This window comes from Chinchilla lanigera, unplaced genomic scaffold (genome assembly GCF_000276665.1).
Source record: "Chinchilla lanigera isolate Chin_1 unplaced genomic scaffold, ChiLan1.0 scaffold00082, whole genome shotgun sequence".
Lineage (NCBI taxonomy): Eukaryota > Metazoa > Chordata > Mammalia > Rodentia > Chinchillidae > Chinchilla > Chinchilla lanigera.
Genome location: NW_004955483.1, coordinates 108,398 through 123,051, shown reverse-complemented (window position 1 = coordinate 123,051; position 14,654 = coordinate 108,398). Strand labels below are relative to the sequence as shown.

The 14,654-nt window shown below is 36.1% G+C and overlaps 1 protein-coding gene across 1 annotated transcript; it reads left to right on the top strand.

Moving 5' to 3' along the window:
* The first annotated feature begins 502 nt into the window (after positions 1 to 502).
* On the top strand, positions 503 to 1,456 carry LOC102029083 (olfactory receptor 14J1-like). Its single transcript, XM_013503807.1, has one exon. It carries the CDS (start codon positions 503 to 505, stop codon positions 1,454 to 1,456), a length of 954 nt encoding a protein of 317 aa, XP_013359261.1.
* The last annotated feature ends 13,198 nt before the right edge of the window (positions 1,457 to 14,654 follow it).

Sequence of the window (14,654 nt, the reverse complement as noted above, 5' to 3'; positions counted from 1 at the left end):
AATCTATCATGTAGAGGTTAAAAGAGGAAGATAATGCTTTTGGTTTATTAGCCAGTGGCAATTTTAAATATGTGAATTGCCTTAATATATTTATATGTTATTTTACATTCCAAGCCTACCACAAAGTCATGTCATGAACTTCATTTTAGTGCAATATTATTTTAACAAATGATATTGAAGATTAAAGACTTTATCATTTCCACCAGTTTCTCCAACTTTGACAACCTAAATTCTTCTCCAGGAAATTCTCATGACTAGTTGATTATACTCAAGGTCTCTGTTTCTGAATAATAGCAAAAGGTTTTTTCTGATTCAAATGTAATGAAAAATTCTTGATATTAGTATCTCTGGAGTTGGTCCGCAGGTTGTGGGTTATTGTTATCGATTGATATTAGTATCTCTGGGCCATGGATGCTGATTTACTTGACATGCAGACATAGTAAATATCACACATTCTTTTCCTACTTTTCTTAAATAGAGTTAAATTTGGTGCTTTCAGAATATGGTCAACTTGACTTCAAAAAATGGCTTCCTCCTCATGGGGTTTTCTGATGACCGTAATCTTCAGATTTTACATGCATTTCTCTTTTTGGTAATATACCTGCTGGCCTTAACAGGTAACATCCTCATCATTACCATCATTACCTTAGACCATCATCTGCATTCTCCCATGTATTACTTTTTGAAGTACCTCTCTCTTCTGGACATCTGCATCATCTCCGTCACAGTTCCGCAGTCCATTGCAAACTCACTTACAGACAATAATTACATTTCCCTTGGTCAGTGTATTCTTCAGGTTTTCTTCTTCATAGCACTGGCCTCGTCAGAAGTGGCAATCCTCACAGTGATGTCTTATGATCGGTATGTAGCCATCTGTCAACCACTACAGTATGGGACCATTATGAATCCCAGTGCTTGCAGATGTGCAGTGACAGCTGTGTGGGTGGTCGGGGGCCTCTCTGGGCTCATGCACACAGTAGTTAACTTCTCCATTCCTCTCTGCGGGGAGAGAGTTATTCACCAGTTCTTCTGCGATGTTCCTCAGATGTTGAAACTGGCATGTTCTCATGAATTCATTAATGAGATTGCAGTGGCTGCATTCACAACCTTGACAGCATTTATCTGTTTGATCTCCATTGTGGTCTCCTACATTCGCATCTTCTCAACAGTGCTGAGACTCCCATCAGCAGGTCAGACCAAGGTCTTCTCCACCTGCCTACCACATGTATTTGTAGTCACTTTCTTCCTTGCAACAGCAGGCTTTGAGTTTCTAAGACCCCCTTCAGATTCTCCATCAGCTATCGACCTCATGTTTGCAATATTCTATACTGTGATACCTCCAACATTCAATCCAATTATCTACAGTTTGCGAAATGAAGCCATGAAGGCAGCTCTGCAGAAGCTACTGTCAAAAGAATTTTTTTCAGAGAAAAATATATTTAAAAACCATATTTAAACTGTAAGTAGCCACATGAATTAAAAAACTTTGTTATTATATTTCAAATTGGAGGAGGAGTGAATGTGATTTCTATTTTTTATTTTGTGAAAAAAAGTAAAACAAAATTTCATAACAAAATAATAGGACAATAACAATAGTTAATACATTGCATATTGTTATCTTTAAATAGTTATTCAGAGTACAAGACATGGGTGTTAAAATTTCTCTAATAGATGTTAGCAGAAACGTTCCTTTTCAATGAGTTAAGAGACACTAATAGTATAACTGACTTGCACTTTTCTCTTTTCCTTCCATCGTTTCCCCCATCCTAGGTCTTTTTTTCTTTTGACCAATTTCTTCCAATTTCACAATAAGAGTGTGGTTTCTTCCCAGGATGCCTTCACATTTTTTCAACGCTTTGTTCCTCAAATATAATTCTAGAAAATGTAAGATGTCTTGCTTCTATAGATATTGGCCTTCCGTCCTCCAGTTCAAGTGTTTTTTTTTTTTTTAAGACATCTTCTAGGAATTTCTGTGGAATAAAAATGTGTTTTGCACACATGTGCATCAGATCACCATCTCCTAAATTTAGGAAAAATTAATTTTCTTGAAGTTACTTAAATAAAAAATGGTAAAACTATGATTCAAACTAATAATTTTCTGACTCACAGCTCTTTCACTTGCCTCTCAATGCAAACTCTTTGTATCCCAACTGTGGGTTTGAATATATATATGAATATATGACCAAAATTTACTAATAGAAAACCCTCAAATATCTTCTTATCCATCATTGAAAATGTTTGTATTAATTCCCTGTGCTTATACAGAAAGATTCTGGCCAGATTTTTTTTATACCTAGGAAAGGATGCTTCTTGTGTCCATGAGACAGGACAAAGATGAACAGCTCAAACCTAACCTGAAGTCACAAGAAGGTAAAACTAGATTTTTTTTCTATTCTGAAGTAAAACAAAGTGTGTTCTTTTTTGTTTGTTTGTTTGTTTTGTTTTTTTCCGGTACCAGGAATCAAACTCATGACCTTGTTTTTGCCTGGCAGGCGCTGTGCTGCTGAGCTAAATCCCCAGACCCCAAAGTATGTGTTCTAATAATAATGTGAATGAGCAATTAGTGAGAAGTGGAGAGGGGTGTATTTTATATGGCTTTTTTGGATTAAAGATTCAACAATAATATTCACACATGCATACACATGAGTGAGATTTTTGCTGCTTTTTAAACATTGTACATTTCTTCTCTTTCATTATAAAGTTGGAAAATTGACAAGAACTTTATTAGTGCCATTGTTTGTAGTCCTGAAGCTTAGTCAAAAGCCATTCCTCTTTCTCTATATGTACATTTCAAAAAATACATATTATATAAACAGGCTTATTGTTTTGTTTTTCTTCCGGTACTGGGAATTGAACTCACGACCTTACGCTTGCCAGGCAGGAGCTGTGCCGTGGAGCTAAATCCTCAATCCCTCGTTTTTTTTTTGTTTTTGTTTTGTTTTTGTTTTTTTGTTTTATGAACAGGTTATATATTATTTTTTAAAAATTGTAAATTGGCTATTAAGAAAAGTTTATAAGTAAACCACCAATTCATCTGAATATATAATATACTGTTTATAGATTTACCTCTTGATGGGTTTTATTCAAGTATATATATTTAAAAATATTGTTATATCACTATACATAATGATAATAAGTTCTTACTATAAAATGTCTTAATATTTCTAAATCAATATGTGAAAATCTTGCAAATAACTATATGTTTTATTTAAGCCACTTCCTATTTAGAATGTTTAGTTTTTATTGTGACTATTATAAAGATAGGGCCAAGGATATAGCCTCGGGCACAATGCCTACCTGACAAATGTGAGGTTGTGAGTTCGATTCCTGGTACTACACACACAGACACATAAAGATTAACATTCCTTAGCATTGCTATGTTCAATTATTATAAAGATAAATATCTGAATCCATAATCATTTTTATACGTGTGTATGTGTTTTTAGGTCTCATGTTGCATAATAGAATTGCCTCTTCTGCAGTCTCCCATCTCCTACATGTATTCAATAAATCATTGCATATGCCTGGGTGCTCGTTGATCTTTTGGTCTGTCTTCTCTAAAATAGATCATCTTTTATGGAATGTATTATTAATATGAAAATTTACTATGTGAAATGATTTTTCTCAGAAGAAAATGTAAAATTTCAAGGAGAAGAGAGGAAGTGTTATATATAACTTATTTTTCTAATCTTCTGTGCCTTGTCTTTTCACCTTTCAGGTATATTTAGAGAAAAACCTTTTACATTTTGTTATAATGGTTTATCAACATTTTATTATCCATGTTTTGATGTATATGTGAAAGTTGAGAAGGTGTTTTCTTTTAAAAAGGCATACTTTTAGCTTTTACATTAAGTCGCTGACCCACATTGAGCCAAATTTTGTTTATGCTATAAGTATTTTGCATGTTCATTATTTTAGTTTTTCCAATTTCTTCTTGAGATTTGTCTCTATAGAGTGGCTATAAACTCTAGCCCTGTCTTGTGAAGGCTGAGGGGAGAGGGGGTGATGATGTTTATAGTGATATATTTTATCCTGATGAAAAACTTAAAGCTCAAATGTCTGACCCATGACCAAAGGAGACTTATTGGTACAAGTAGTGTGCCCTTATGCCTCTTGTCTGACTTGTGTCCAATCTATTCTTGTCAAGATAGTCACTCCCTACAAGAGCCTTAATGAGAAAGAAAGTACATTCTGTGTACTTCCATCAAACAAGACAAAGAAAGAGGAAACACACCAAAAACACCTGAAATAATAGGCTTATTATATTATAGGTCTGTGAGAGGACACAGGTATGGATGGTTGCTGAAGGGAAGAAGTGCAGAGATATCAGGATGCTTAAGTAATTGATGGGAAGTAGAAGAGAAACTTATGGATCAAGTCCTTTGTTGAGGTCCAGAGTTATACAAGCAGGTTTCCCATGGAAGTTGTAACTGGTGGGTAGGGCAAGCAGGAGTGCATTCCAAAAGATCATACTATGACTCACAGTTTTCACTGAAGCATATCTGCCCTGCCCATGTGGGGTGTGAAGTCAACAGGGTGAGTCAGGTACACTGAATTTCTATGTTTCATTGGAAAGTGGCCACTAGATGGCAGTTGTGTAAGGTAGATATATGGATCCACACCACACTAAAAAATTGAGAGAAGATAGAAATTGCAAACTGCATTAAAAGCGAATACATCCTTCTTGTATGTGAAAATAAAACAATGTTCGCCAAGGCAATATAAAATTGTAAAATTTATTTTACAATCCTCATTCTCCCATTAATGAACATCTGGATTACTTCCAGTTCTTTAGCACAAGTAATGTAGAAATGTACATCTTCATTACGGGTCTCTGAAGGCGAATTTGGGAAATAGAGCAGAGAGCATAACTGCTCAGTCCCAAGGTATGAAACACTCTATATAAATATTTATAGCCAAAATATGTCTCAGGATGATTCCAACAGGCCACACTCCCACCAGCAGAGCAGCAGTATTTCTGTAGTTACTTTTCTTGTGCGGCCAATTCCTGGCAATATACTGCTTTCTATTATTTACTGCTCATATAAAACAAAATACTGGAGAATTCAACATGGCTGAATAAAAAAGGACTCATGGTGGAGTTTCTCAGAGAAAGTCAACTAAAAACACAGGAAATTGGAAGAAGGGGGGGACGTACATCCTGATACCAAAATTAATCTGAAATAAGTGACTTGTAAGTCAGACAAGACATAGTCATACAGCTTTATTAAATAATAAACCAGCCCACAAGGTTGCCCATGGGTTTAACACTGGTGGGATCACAGCAAGAACCACTGCTCCCAGAAAGTCCCGCCCTGCCAAAAAAGGAGAGACTGCAAAGGTGTGGCAAACTCAATCCACACAGGACAGACCTAGAATATAAGGTCTTTCACCTCTTGATTTCCTGCCAACAGAGGACACTGCAACCTGGCAACAAATTTTGCTGGCATGCACAGGGGTGAGTGACTGCTCCCTCCCCAATCAGCTACAGTTTTTTTCTTTTCTTTCTTTTTCTTTCTCTGCTGAGCACCATAACGGCTAACTACAACCTCTAGCAACAAGATTAGAGACTGACCATGGCACTGAGGATTGCTAATGAAACAACATAACTCCTCCTGTCCTACCACCGGCACAAGAGAGGGACTTGGACTATCCTGCAGCAGCCAGGATATGGGAAATTAGCACATCCCCACCCTGGGATCAGTGACCAGCAGCACAAGCACCCTTGGGCCGGGACGTCAGCACTCCCTTTGACTTGGGACAACCAACATGGGACAGACTTGTGACCACTAGCACAGGCAAGGAGGGCAGAGAGGGAGAGGAGCTGGTGGTGTGGAACAGAGCAGGCTGAACAAGGTCCAGGAGGAGCCAACTGTACACAGGGCTGGGAGCAGCCATAGGCTGTCTCTCAGGACACCACAAGTAGAAGAGCAATGCAGAGACAGTGTAATGAGATGTGGCCGGCCCATTCAGAAAGCTACTGGCTAAATACTGGCCGCAGCCCCCAAATCCAGAGGCCAAGATCAGCCCACCATACACTCCAGCACTACTCCTATTTCAGGACTGGTGGGGTGCTGCTTTGGACACTACTACACAACAGTGGACATGAGAAGAATTTTACTTTTTTCTCTCTGTGTGTATTATTTCCCTTTTACTGTCTGGTTGGGTTTTGGTTGTTGTTGTTTCTTTGGTTTTGTTTTTACTGCTCATATAAAGCAAATATTGTTTTTTAGTTTTTTTAGGTTTATACATATTAGGTTTATACATATATTTAGATTTATACCTATTAGATTTATACCTATATTGTTGTTCTATTCGTCTTCTTTCTCTCTTTCCTCATCTATCTCTCTTGATCTTATGATATCTTCATGTGAGTGAAAATTGTCCTTAGCTGTTCTGATTCACTTCAACAATCTTTTGCTTTCTCCTTTATTCTTTCTCTCCTGCCCTCTTCTCTAGTTTCCCACAGCTTGTGTAATCATCCTTTGTCTTCCAACCTTGCTTTGACTACATTTCTCCTCATCAGTCTCTCTGTTTTGTTTCCTGTACTTCTTAAATTTATCCAGCAGAGGGTAAAATCACTCTACTAGGATAGAAATTCCTGATTTTTGTTGGGTTTTGTTATGTAACTGTAGATCTTGGCCCTATAGTTAAATGCATCAAATCAAGAGTTACCACAGTTTCTCAGTTTCTAGGCCATGCTTCATGCTATTGTTATTGCTATTTGTAATACTTTAGTCAGGATGTCACATTTGTTGTAATCAGTTTTTCTTCCTTCTATAACAATATTATGACTGTATTGGGTTAGTCATAATCATCACTATAGTCCAGTACCAAAGGACTGAGTGCTAAGCCAAATAGATAGCAACATCTCACCATTAATAAATTGGGAAGGAAGGATTCTGGGACAGACACAAACACTAAGAGCCTTCCACACATAGTAGACACCTCTGAAGAACAGACATTCCCTAGGGAGGCCTCAATACTAGTGATAAAGCTACCCACTATAAAAAAATTCAGTCTTCAACACAAAATAAAATAAAATAAATTAAATAAAATAAAATGACAAGAAGCAAAATCCAACCCCAGACCTCCAGCCCACTTGGGACAAGTGCAAGGGACAATGAGGTAGAGGAAAGTGGTGCCCATCCATCTAAAATTTCTAAAGTGATAGCAGTACAAGTTCAAAACCAGGTGCATAAGACTGTAGAGGAAATCAGATCAGAAATAATCTCCCAGGTTTAAAAAAAAGATGATGACTAAAATGAAGGACTTACTCAGAAAGACTGAAGTAGACATAGATAAAAGAATAGAGGAGCTTAGGAAAATGATGGAAACCGTGAATGCCCAAAATAACAAAGAAATGAAATCCATGACACAGCTTCTAACCAATGTCTAGGAAATTAAAAATTCCACTGGAAACTTGCAAAATTGCATGAATGAAAGTGAAGACAAAATGTCAGACCTAGAAGACAAGATTGCAGTTAGTGATCATGAAAAGAAAGATCTTTTAAACATAACAGGGGACTATGAAAAAACAATCCAATAGCTGAAAGATGGTACAAAGAAGAACAACATAAGATTGATTGAAGTCAGTGAAAAAGCAGAAGCAATCATAAATGATGTAAAAAAGAACTGCTCACAGAAGTAGTGGCAGAAAACTTCCCAAGTATGGAAAAAATAATTTGACATACAGTAATTTCTATACAGTATATAGAACTCCATTTAGCCATGACCAAAATAAATCTATACCAAGTCATATAATAATCTTGATTCAGAAATTTAGCACAAGAACAGAATATTACAAACTGTTAGAGAAAAGAAATAAATCACCTATCCAGGAGAACTCATCAGAATTATAGCAAACTTCTCAACACAAACCCTTAAGTCAAGGAGAGCTTGGAATGAAGTATTCAAAGTCCTGAAAGAAAATAATTTCCAATCCAGATTTATGTACCCTGCAGAACTGACTTTCAGAATTGATGGAGAAATAAAATAATTCCATGAAAAAGAACAACTGAAAAAATTCATGACTGCCAAACCAGAGCTACAGTGTGTTCTGAAAGATATTATAGAGAGCAATAACAATCACAATCCCAAAACACCAACAGCAAGAAGCACCAGACAGGCAAGCAATTAAACAGAGGGAAAAGACAAGAAAGCAACAGCAGATAAAAATATGACAAGGACCAGGAGTGGTAGTGCATTCCTGTAATCCCAGCACTTGGGAGACTGAGGCAGGAGGATTGCTGTGAGTTTGAGGCCAGCCTGTGCTACAAAGTGAGTTCAAGGCCAACCTGAACTGCATAGTGAAACCCTGTATGAAAAAAATATGACAAGGAGAAGCCAGCATATGTCAGTAATAACCACTAATGTAAATGGTCTCAATTGACTGATCAAAATAATTAAACTGGCAGAATGGATCAAGAAACAAGACACAGGAATATGCTGCACTCAAGAAACACATTTAACTCAAAAAGAAATGCATAGACTGAAAGTCAAAGGATGGAAAACAGTATCCCATGTTACAGAAACCCATAAAAAAGCAGGGGTAGCTATTCTTTTTGCAGATAATGTCAACCTCAAACCAAGACAGATCATAAAGAAGATCACTACATTCTTATTAAGTGAATACTCCAAGAAGACAAGATAACAATCATAAAAATATATTCATCAAATACAGGAACACCCAACAATATAAAACAAATATTAATGGACATAAAAAATCAATAAGCACTAACACCGTTGAAATGGGAAAACTTAACACCCTGCTGTCATAAATAGATAGATTGACTAGACAAAAAATCATCAAAGAAATATTAAAACTGAATCAAACCTATGAACAAATAGACTCAGTAGATGTCTGTAGAGTGTTTTACCCTACAACATCAAGATTCACATTTTTCTCTGCTGCATATGGGATGTTCTCCAAAGTAGGCCACATACTAGCTGATAGAATATGCTTAAGTAAATGCAAAGGAATTGAAATTATCCCATGCATATTATCTGACCATAGTGCAATGAAATTTGAAACCAAAGGTTAAAAAAACCACAAAAACTCCATAAATACATGGAAATTAAAAAACGCCCTACTAAAAAACAAATGGGTCGTAGATGAAATTAAGCAAGGAATTAAACAGTACCCACAACTAAATAATAATGTGGTTACAACCTACTGGAACTTATGGGACACAATGAAAACAATCTTGAGAGGAAAATTTATAGTAGTGAACATCCATATCAGGAAGACAGAATGAGCTTATATAAACAACCTTATATTGAATCTCAAACTTCCAGAAAAAAAAAGTCAAGACAAAAATATGTATGAGGGAAAAACTGTAAAAATCAGAGCAAAAATTAATGCAATTGAAACTAAGAAAACTATACAAAATATAAATGAATCAAAGAGTTGGTTCTTCAAAAGATTAAATAAAATTGAAAACTGTTAGCCAGTCTTATCAAAAAAGGAACAAAAAGACTCAAATTCATGCAGTTAAAAATGAAGAGAGTGAAATGAAAACAGATGTTGCAGAAATCCGGAAGATCCTCAATACCTATTCTGAGAAACTTTACTCTAATAGAATAGAAAATAGATGAAATGGAATAATTCCTAGATACACATGAATTACCAAAGCTGAATCAGAAGATATGAAATTTCTAAATAACCCAAGAGCAGTCAATGAAATTGAAAATGTAATGAAAAACCTACCAACAAAGAAAAGCCCTAATGGATTAAGTTCCTAATGGATACAAAGCTGAGTTCTACAAGAAACTTAGTGTAGTGGATTGACAACTGTTGGTCAACTTGTAACACCCAGCTGAACTGAATCAGTGTGGTGCTGGATGTGGAGGGCCCACATGAGGATTGTTACCAATAAGATAAAAAGGGGGACTGGAGAGGAAGAAAAGGGGCTGTTGATTCTTCTGGAGGAGCTGGTCACACTGGCTTTCTTGGTATGAACTCAGCTCTTCTCATCAGAGGAGCTCAGGACCTTGCTGTTGCTGAGGGTGAACAGATTTCCTGCACTCTTTTTGCATTTGTCCTTTTTTTTGGTGAATATTATAAAATAATCCTATAAAGTATGTGTCCTATGTTAATTCCTTGTCCTTGCTTTTTGTTGTTGTTGTTTGTTTTTCTTCCGGTACCAGGAATCAAACTCACGACCTTGTGCTTGCCAGGTAGGTACTTTGCCGCTGAGCTAAATCTCCAGCCCCAAATTCCTTATCCTTGCAAACCTTGACTGCAGAACTTAGAGAGGATGTGAAGCAATTACTATCAAACTCTTCAATAAAATAGAAGGGAAGCCACACTCTCAAATCTATTCCTGCAAGCAAGTATTACCCTGATACCAAAACCAGAGAAGGATTCAACCAAAGAACTACAGGCCAATCTCTGTAATGACCATAGATGCAAATATCTTCAATGAGATACTAGCAAAGAGAATGCAGCAAATCATCAAGAAGATTATATATCATGACCGAAAGGGATTCATCCCAGCAATGCAGGGATGTTACAACATATGCAAATCAATAAATATAATATACCATATCAACAGAGCAAATGACAAAAATCACATGATGATCTCGATAGACAGAGAAAAAGCATTTGATAAAGTTCAACCCCATACATGATAAAAACCCTAAAGAAATTGGAATGGATGGTTATTTCAATCTGATAAAAGCTGTCTCAGACAAACCCACAGCCAACATCATACTAAATAGTCAAAAATTGAAGGCTTTCACTTTAAAATCAAGAACAAGACCAGGATTCCACTATCACCACTCCTATTCCATATAATTCTGGAAACATTGGCCAGAGCAATTAGCCATGAGAAAGAAATAAAAGGAATAATGATAGGAAAGGCAGATTTTAAATCATTATTTGACATGATAAACTACATAGAAGTTCCCAAAACCTCCACCAAAAGACTTTTAGATTTAACAACAAGATTCAGTAGCATAGGATATCACGGAAAGATGTCCCCTCTTCTTGGGTAGGAAGAACCAACATAGTGAAAATGGCCATACTCCCAAAATTGTGACATAGATTTAATGCAATTTCAATCAAAATACCATTAGCATACTTCACAGGACTAGAGAAAACATTCCTAAAATTGATTTGGAACCAAATAGACCTAGAATAGAAAAAGCAATTCAGTGCAACAAAGGCATGGCAGAGGCATCACAATCCCTGACTTGAAATTGTGCTACAGAGCTACTGTGATAAAAACAAAACAAAACAAAACATGTTACTGGCAAATAAGTGGACCTGAAGATCAAGGGAACAGATTAGAAGATGCAGCAACAACTCCAAATGCACTGAGCCACCTGATCTTTGACAAAGGGGCCAAACATGTTCCCTGGAAGAAGGATAGCCTCTTTAATAAATGGTGCTAGAAAAACTGGCTTTCCACTTGCCAGAGACTAAAACCAGATATATGTCTCTCATTATTCACTAAACTAAAATCAAAATGGATCAAAGATCTAAATCTTAAAACAGAAACACAATCTTCTGGAATAGAGAAGAGGTAGAACTCTGGAAGACATGCAAATAGGCAAAGACTTGATGAACAAAACACTCATCTAACAGGAGGTATCACAAATAATTAGCAACTGAGATCTCATCTTATTGAAATGCTTTCAAAGAAAAAAAAATCACCAACAGAGTGAAAAGACAACACACAGAACTGGAAAAAAATTTAAGCTAGCTGCTTTTCAGACAAAGATCTAATATCTAGAACATATAAAGAATTGAAAACACCAGATCCCCCAAATTCAAAGGCCCAATACAAAAATGGACATCTGAGATGATTAGACACTTCTTAGAAGAATTACAGATGGTAAATAAATATACGAAAAAAATTCAACATCACTGGTCACTGAAGAATGCAAATTAAACACCTTTCAAATTCCATCTCAACAAAGAATGGTTATTATCAAAAAACAACTAACAGCAAATGCTTGTGGGCAGTGGAGGAAAAGGAACCCTTCTCCACTGTTGGTGGGAGTGTAGGCTGGTGCAACCACTGTGGAAATCAGTGTGGAGATTCCTCAAAAAACTAGGATTAGAGGCCCCATTCGACCCAGGTATTCTCCTCCTGGGTGTCTTCCCAGGAGAGTTAAAAGCATCATGCCACAGCTATATACGCATACCCAATGTTAATAGCAGTAGAGTTTGTAATAGCTAAATCTTGAAAGCCATCCAAATGCTCATCAACGAATGAGTGGATAGAAACGATGTGGGTTTTCACTAAAGGAGTACTACTCAGACATAAAGGAAGATAAAATTGAGATATTTATAACTACATGGATGGACCTTGAGACTATAATCATAAGTGAAATAATTATAAGTGAAATAAATGTTTATACACATGTATAAATATTGCATTATCTCTCTGGTGTGAAGAAATAAAAATGTAAGTAGAACCAAAATGTATAACAGATATTGTGAAATAGGAAGAAACTTTTCAAAAGGAAAATGAAACTAGGGAGGGGGGAGGGGGAAAGCAAGGAAAGGAAAGAAAAAATGAGAAAAAAAGATAAAAAGCAAACCGTTTTGTGAATTGGGAGGGGAAGGAGTTTGAAAGATGGGGATATGAATGGGGAAAGAAAGAGGAATCAAGATACATCATGTACAAATACAAATGCCCTATAACCAATGTGGTCATTATCTATACCTAAATTATACCTGTAAACTTAAAAAAAGGGTAAAATAAGATACTGTCTTTTTTAAATTTATTTTTTATTTTATGGAAAAAAGGTGAAACAAAATTTCATGACAAAATAACAGGAGACTAGCAATAGCTAATATATTACATGTTGTTATCTTTAAAGTAGTTTCTCATGGTACATGATCTGGGTATAAAAATTTCTCCAATTGATATTAGCACAGACCTTGTTTAATGAACTAAGAGACACTGATAGTGTAACTGACTTTCATTTTTCCCTTTTCCTTACTGTCCTTTCCCCTTTCACACATCCTAGTTCCTTTTTCCTTTTGAACAACTTCTTTTTATTTCACAATATACATTGACATTTTAGACTTCACACCAGGGAGACAATACGATGTTTACACATGTGAGTCTGACATATTTCACTTATGAGTATGGTCTCTAGTTGGATCCATTTACCTACAAAAGCCTCAAGTTTATCTTTTTTTGTTTTTGTTTTTGTTTTGTTTTGTTTTTCTTCCAGTACCAGGAATCGAACTCACGACCTTGAGCTTGCCAGGCGGGCACTGTGCCGCTGAACTAAATCCCCAGCCCCAAGTTTATCTTTTTTTACAGCTGAGTAATACTTGATTGTATAAAAATACCACATCTTTTTTATCCATTCCTTGGTTGATGGGCATTTGGGCTGTTTTCAAGATTTAGCTATGACAAACTGTGCTGCTATAAACATGGGTGCGCATATATTGCTGTGGTATGGTGTTTTTAATACTTCTGGGAAGATGCCCAGAAGGAGAATATCTGGGTTGAATGGGACCTGTAATGCTAGTTTTTAAAGGAATCTCCACACTGACTTCCACAGTGGTTGTACCAATCTACATTCTCACCAAAATGGAGAAGTGTTCCTTTTTCCCCACAGCTCTGCTAGCATTTGTTATTGGTTGATTTCTTGTTGATAGCCATTCTTTCTGGGGTGACATGGAATCTCAGTGTTGTTTTCGTTTGCATCTCTCAAATGTCAAGTGATGTTGAACACTTTTTCATGTATTTATTTGGCATTTGTAATTCTTCATCTGAGAAGTTTGTATTCAGATGCCCATTTTTGTTTTGGGTCTTTGAATTTGGGGGGTCTGATTTTTTTTTTTTAATTCCTTATATATTCTAGATAGAAGTCCTTTGTCTAAGGAACAGTTGGCTAAAATTTTTTCCACTCTGTGTGTTATCTTTTCACTTTGTTGGTGATTTCTTTTGTGCTGCAAAATTTTTTAATATGATGAGATCCCAGCTGTTGATTATTTGAAGTATTTCCCATGTAGTTGGGTTTTGTTCATAAACTCTCTACCTACACCTATGTCTTCATGATTTCTACCTACTTTCTCTTCCAGTAGATGTAGTGTTTCTTTTTGATATTTAGATGTTTGATTCATTTTGACTTTCATTTAGTGCATGGTGACAGAGATGGATCTGGTTTTACTCTCCAGAGTCTGTTGTTTGTGTACAGGAACACTATTGATTTTTGAGTATTGACTTTATATCCAGCTATGCTAATGAATTTGGTTATTACTCTCCTGTGGAGAATCAGTTTTTCCAGTACTGTTTATTAAAGAGACTATTGCTCTTCCAGTGCACATGTTTGCCCCTTTGTCAAAGATAAGGTTGCTGAGTGTGTTTGTAGTTGTGTCTGCATCTTCTAATCTGTTCCATTAATCTTCAGGTCTTTTTTTTTCCAGTACCATGTTGATTTTATCACAGTACCTTTGTAGTATAATTTCAGGTCAGGGATTGTGATGCCTCCTGACTTGTCTTTGTTGCCCATGATTGCCTCTGATATTTTGGGTCTCTTCTGGTTTCAGATGAATTTTAGGAATGTTTTCTCTAGTTCTATGGAGTATGATAATGGTATTTTGATCAGGATTACATTAAATCTGTATAAAAATTTGGGGAATATGACCATTTTCACTATGTTGGTTCTTCCTATCCATGCGC

Coding starts and splice junctions, on each gene's coding strand:
- LOC102029083 (XM_013503807.1), top strand. CDS start 503: ATGGTCAACTTGACTTCAAAAAATGGCTTCCTCCTCATGGGGTTTTCT.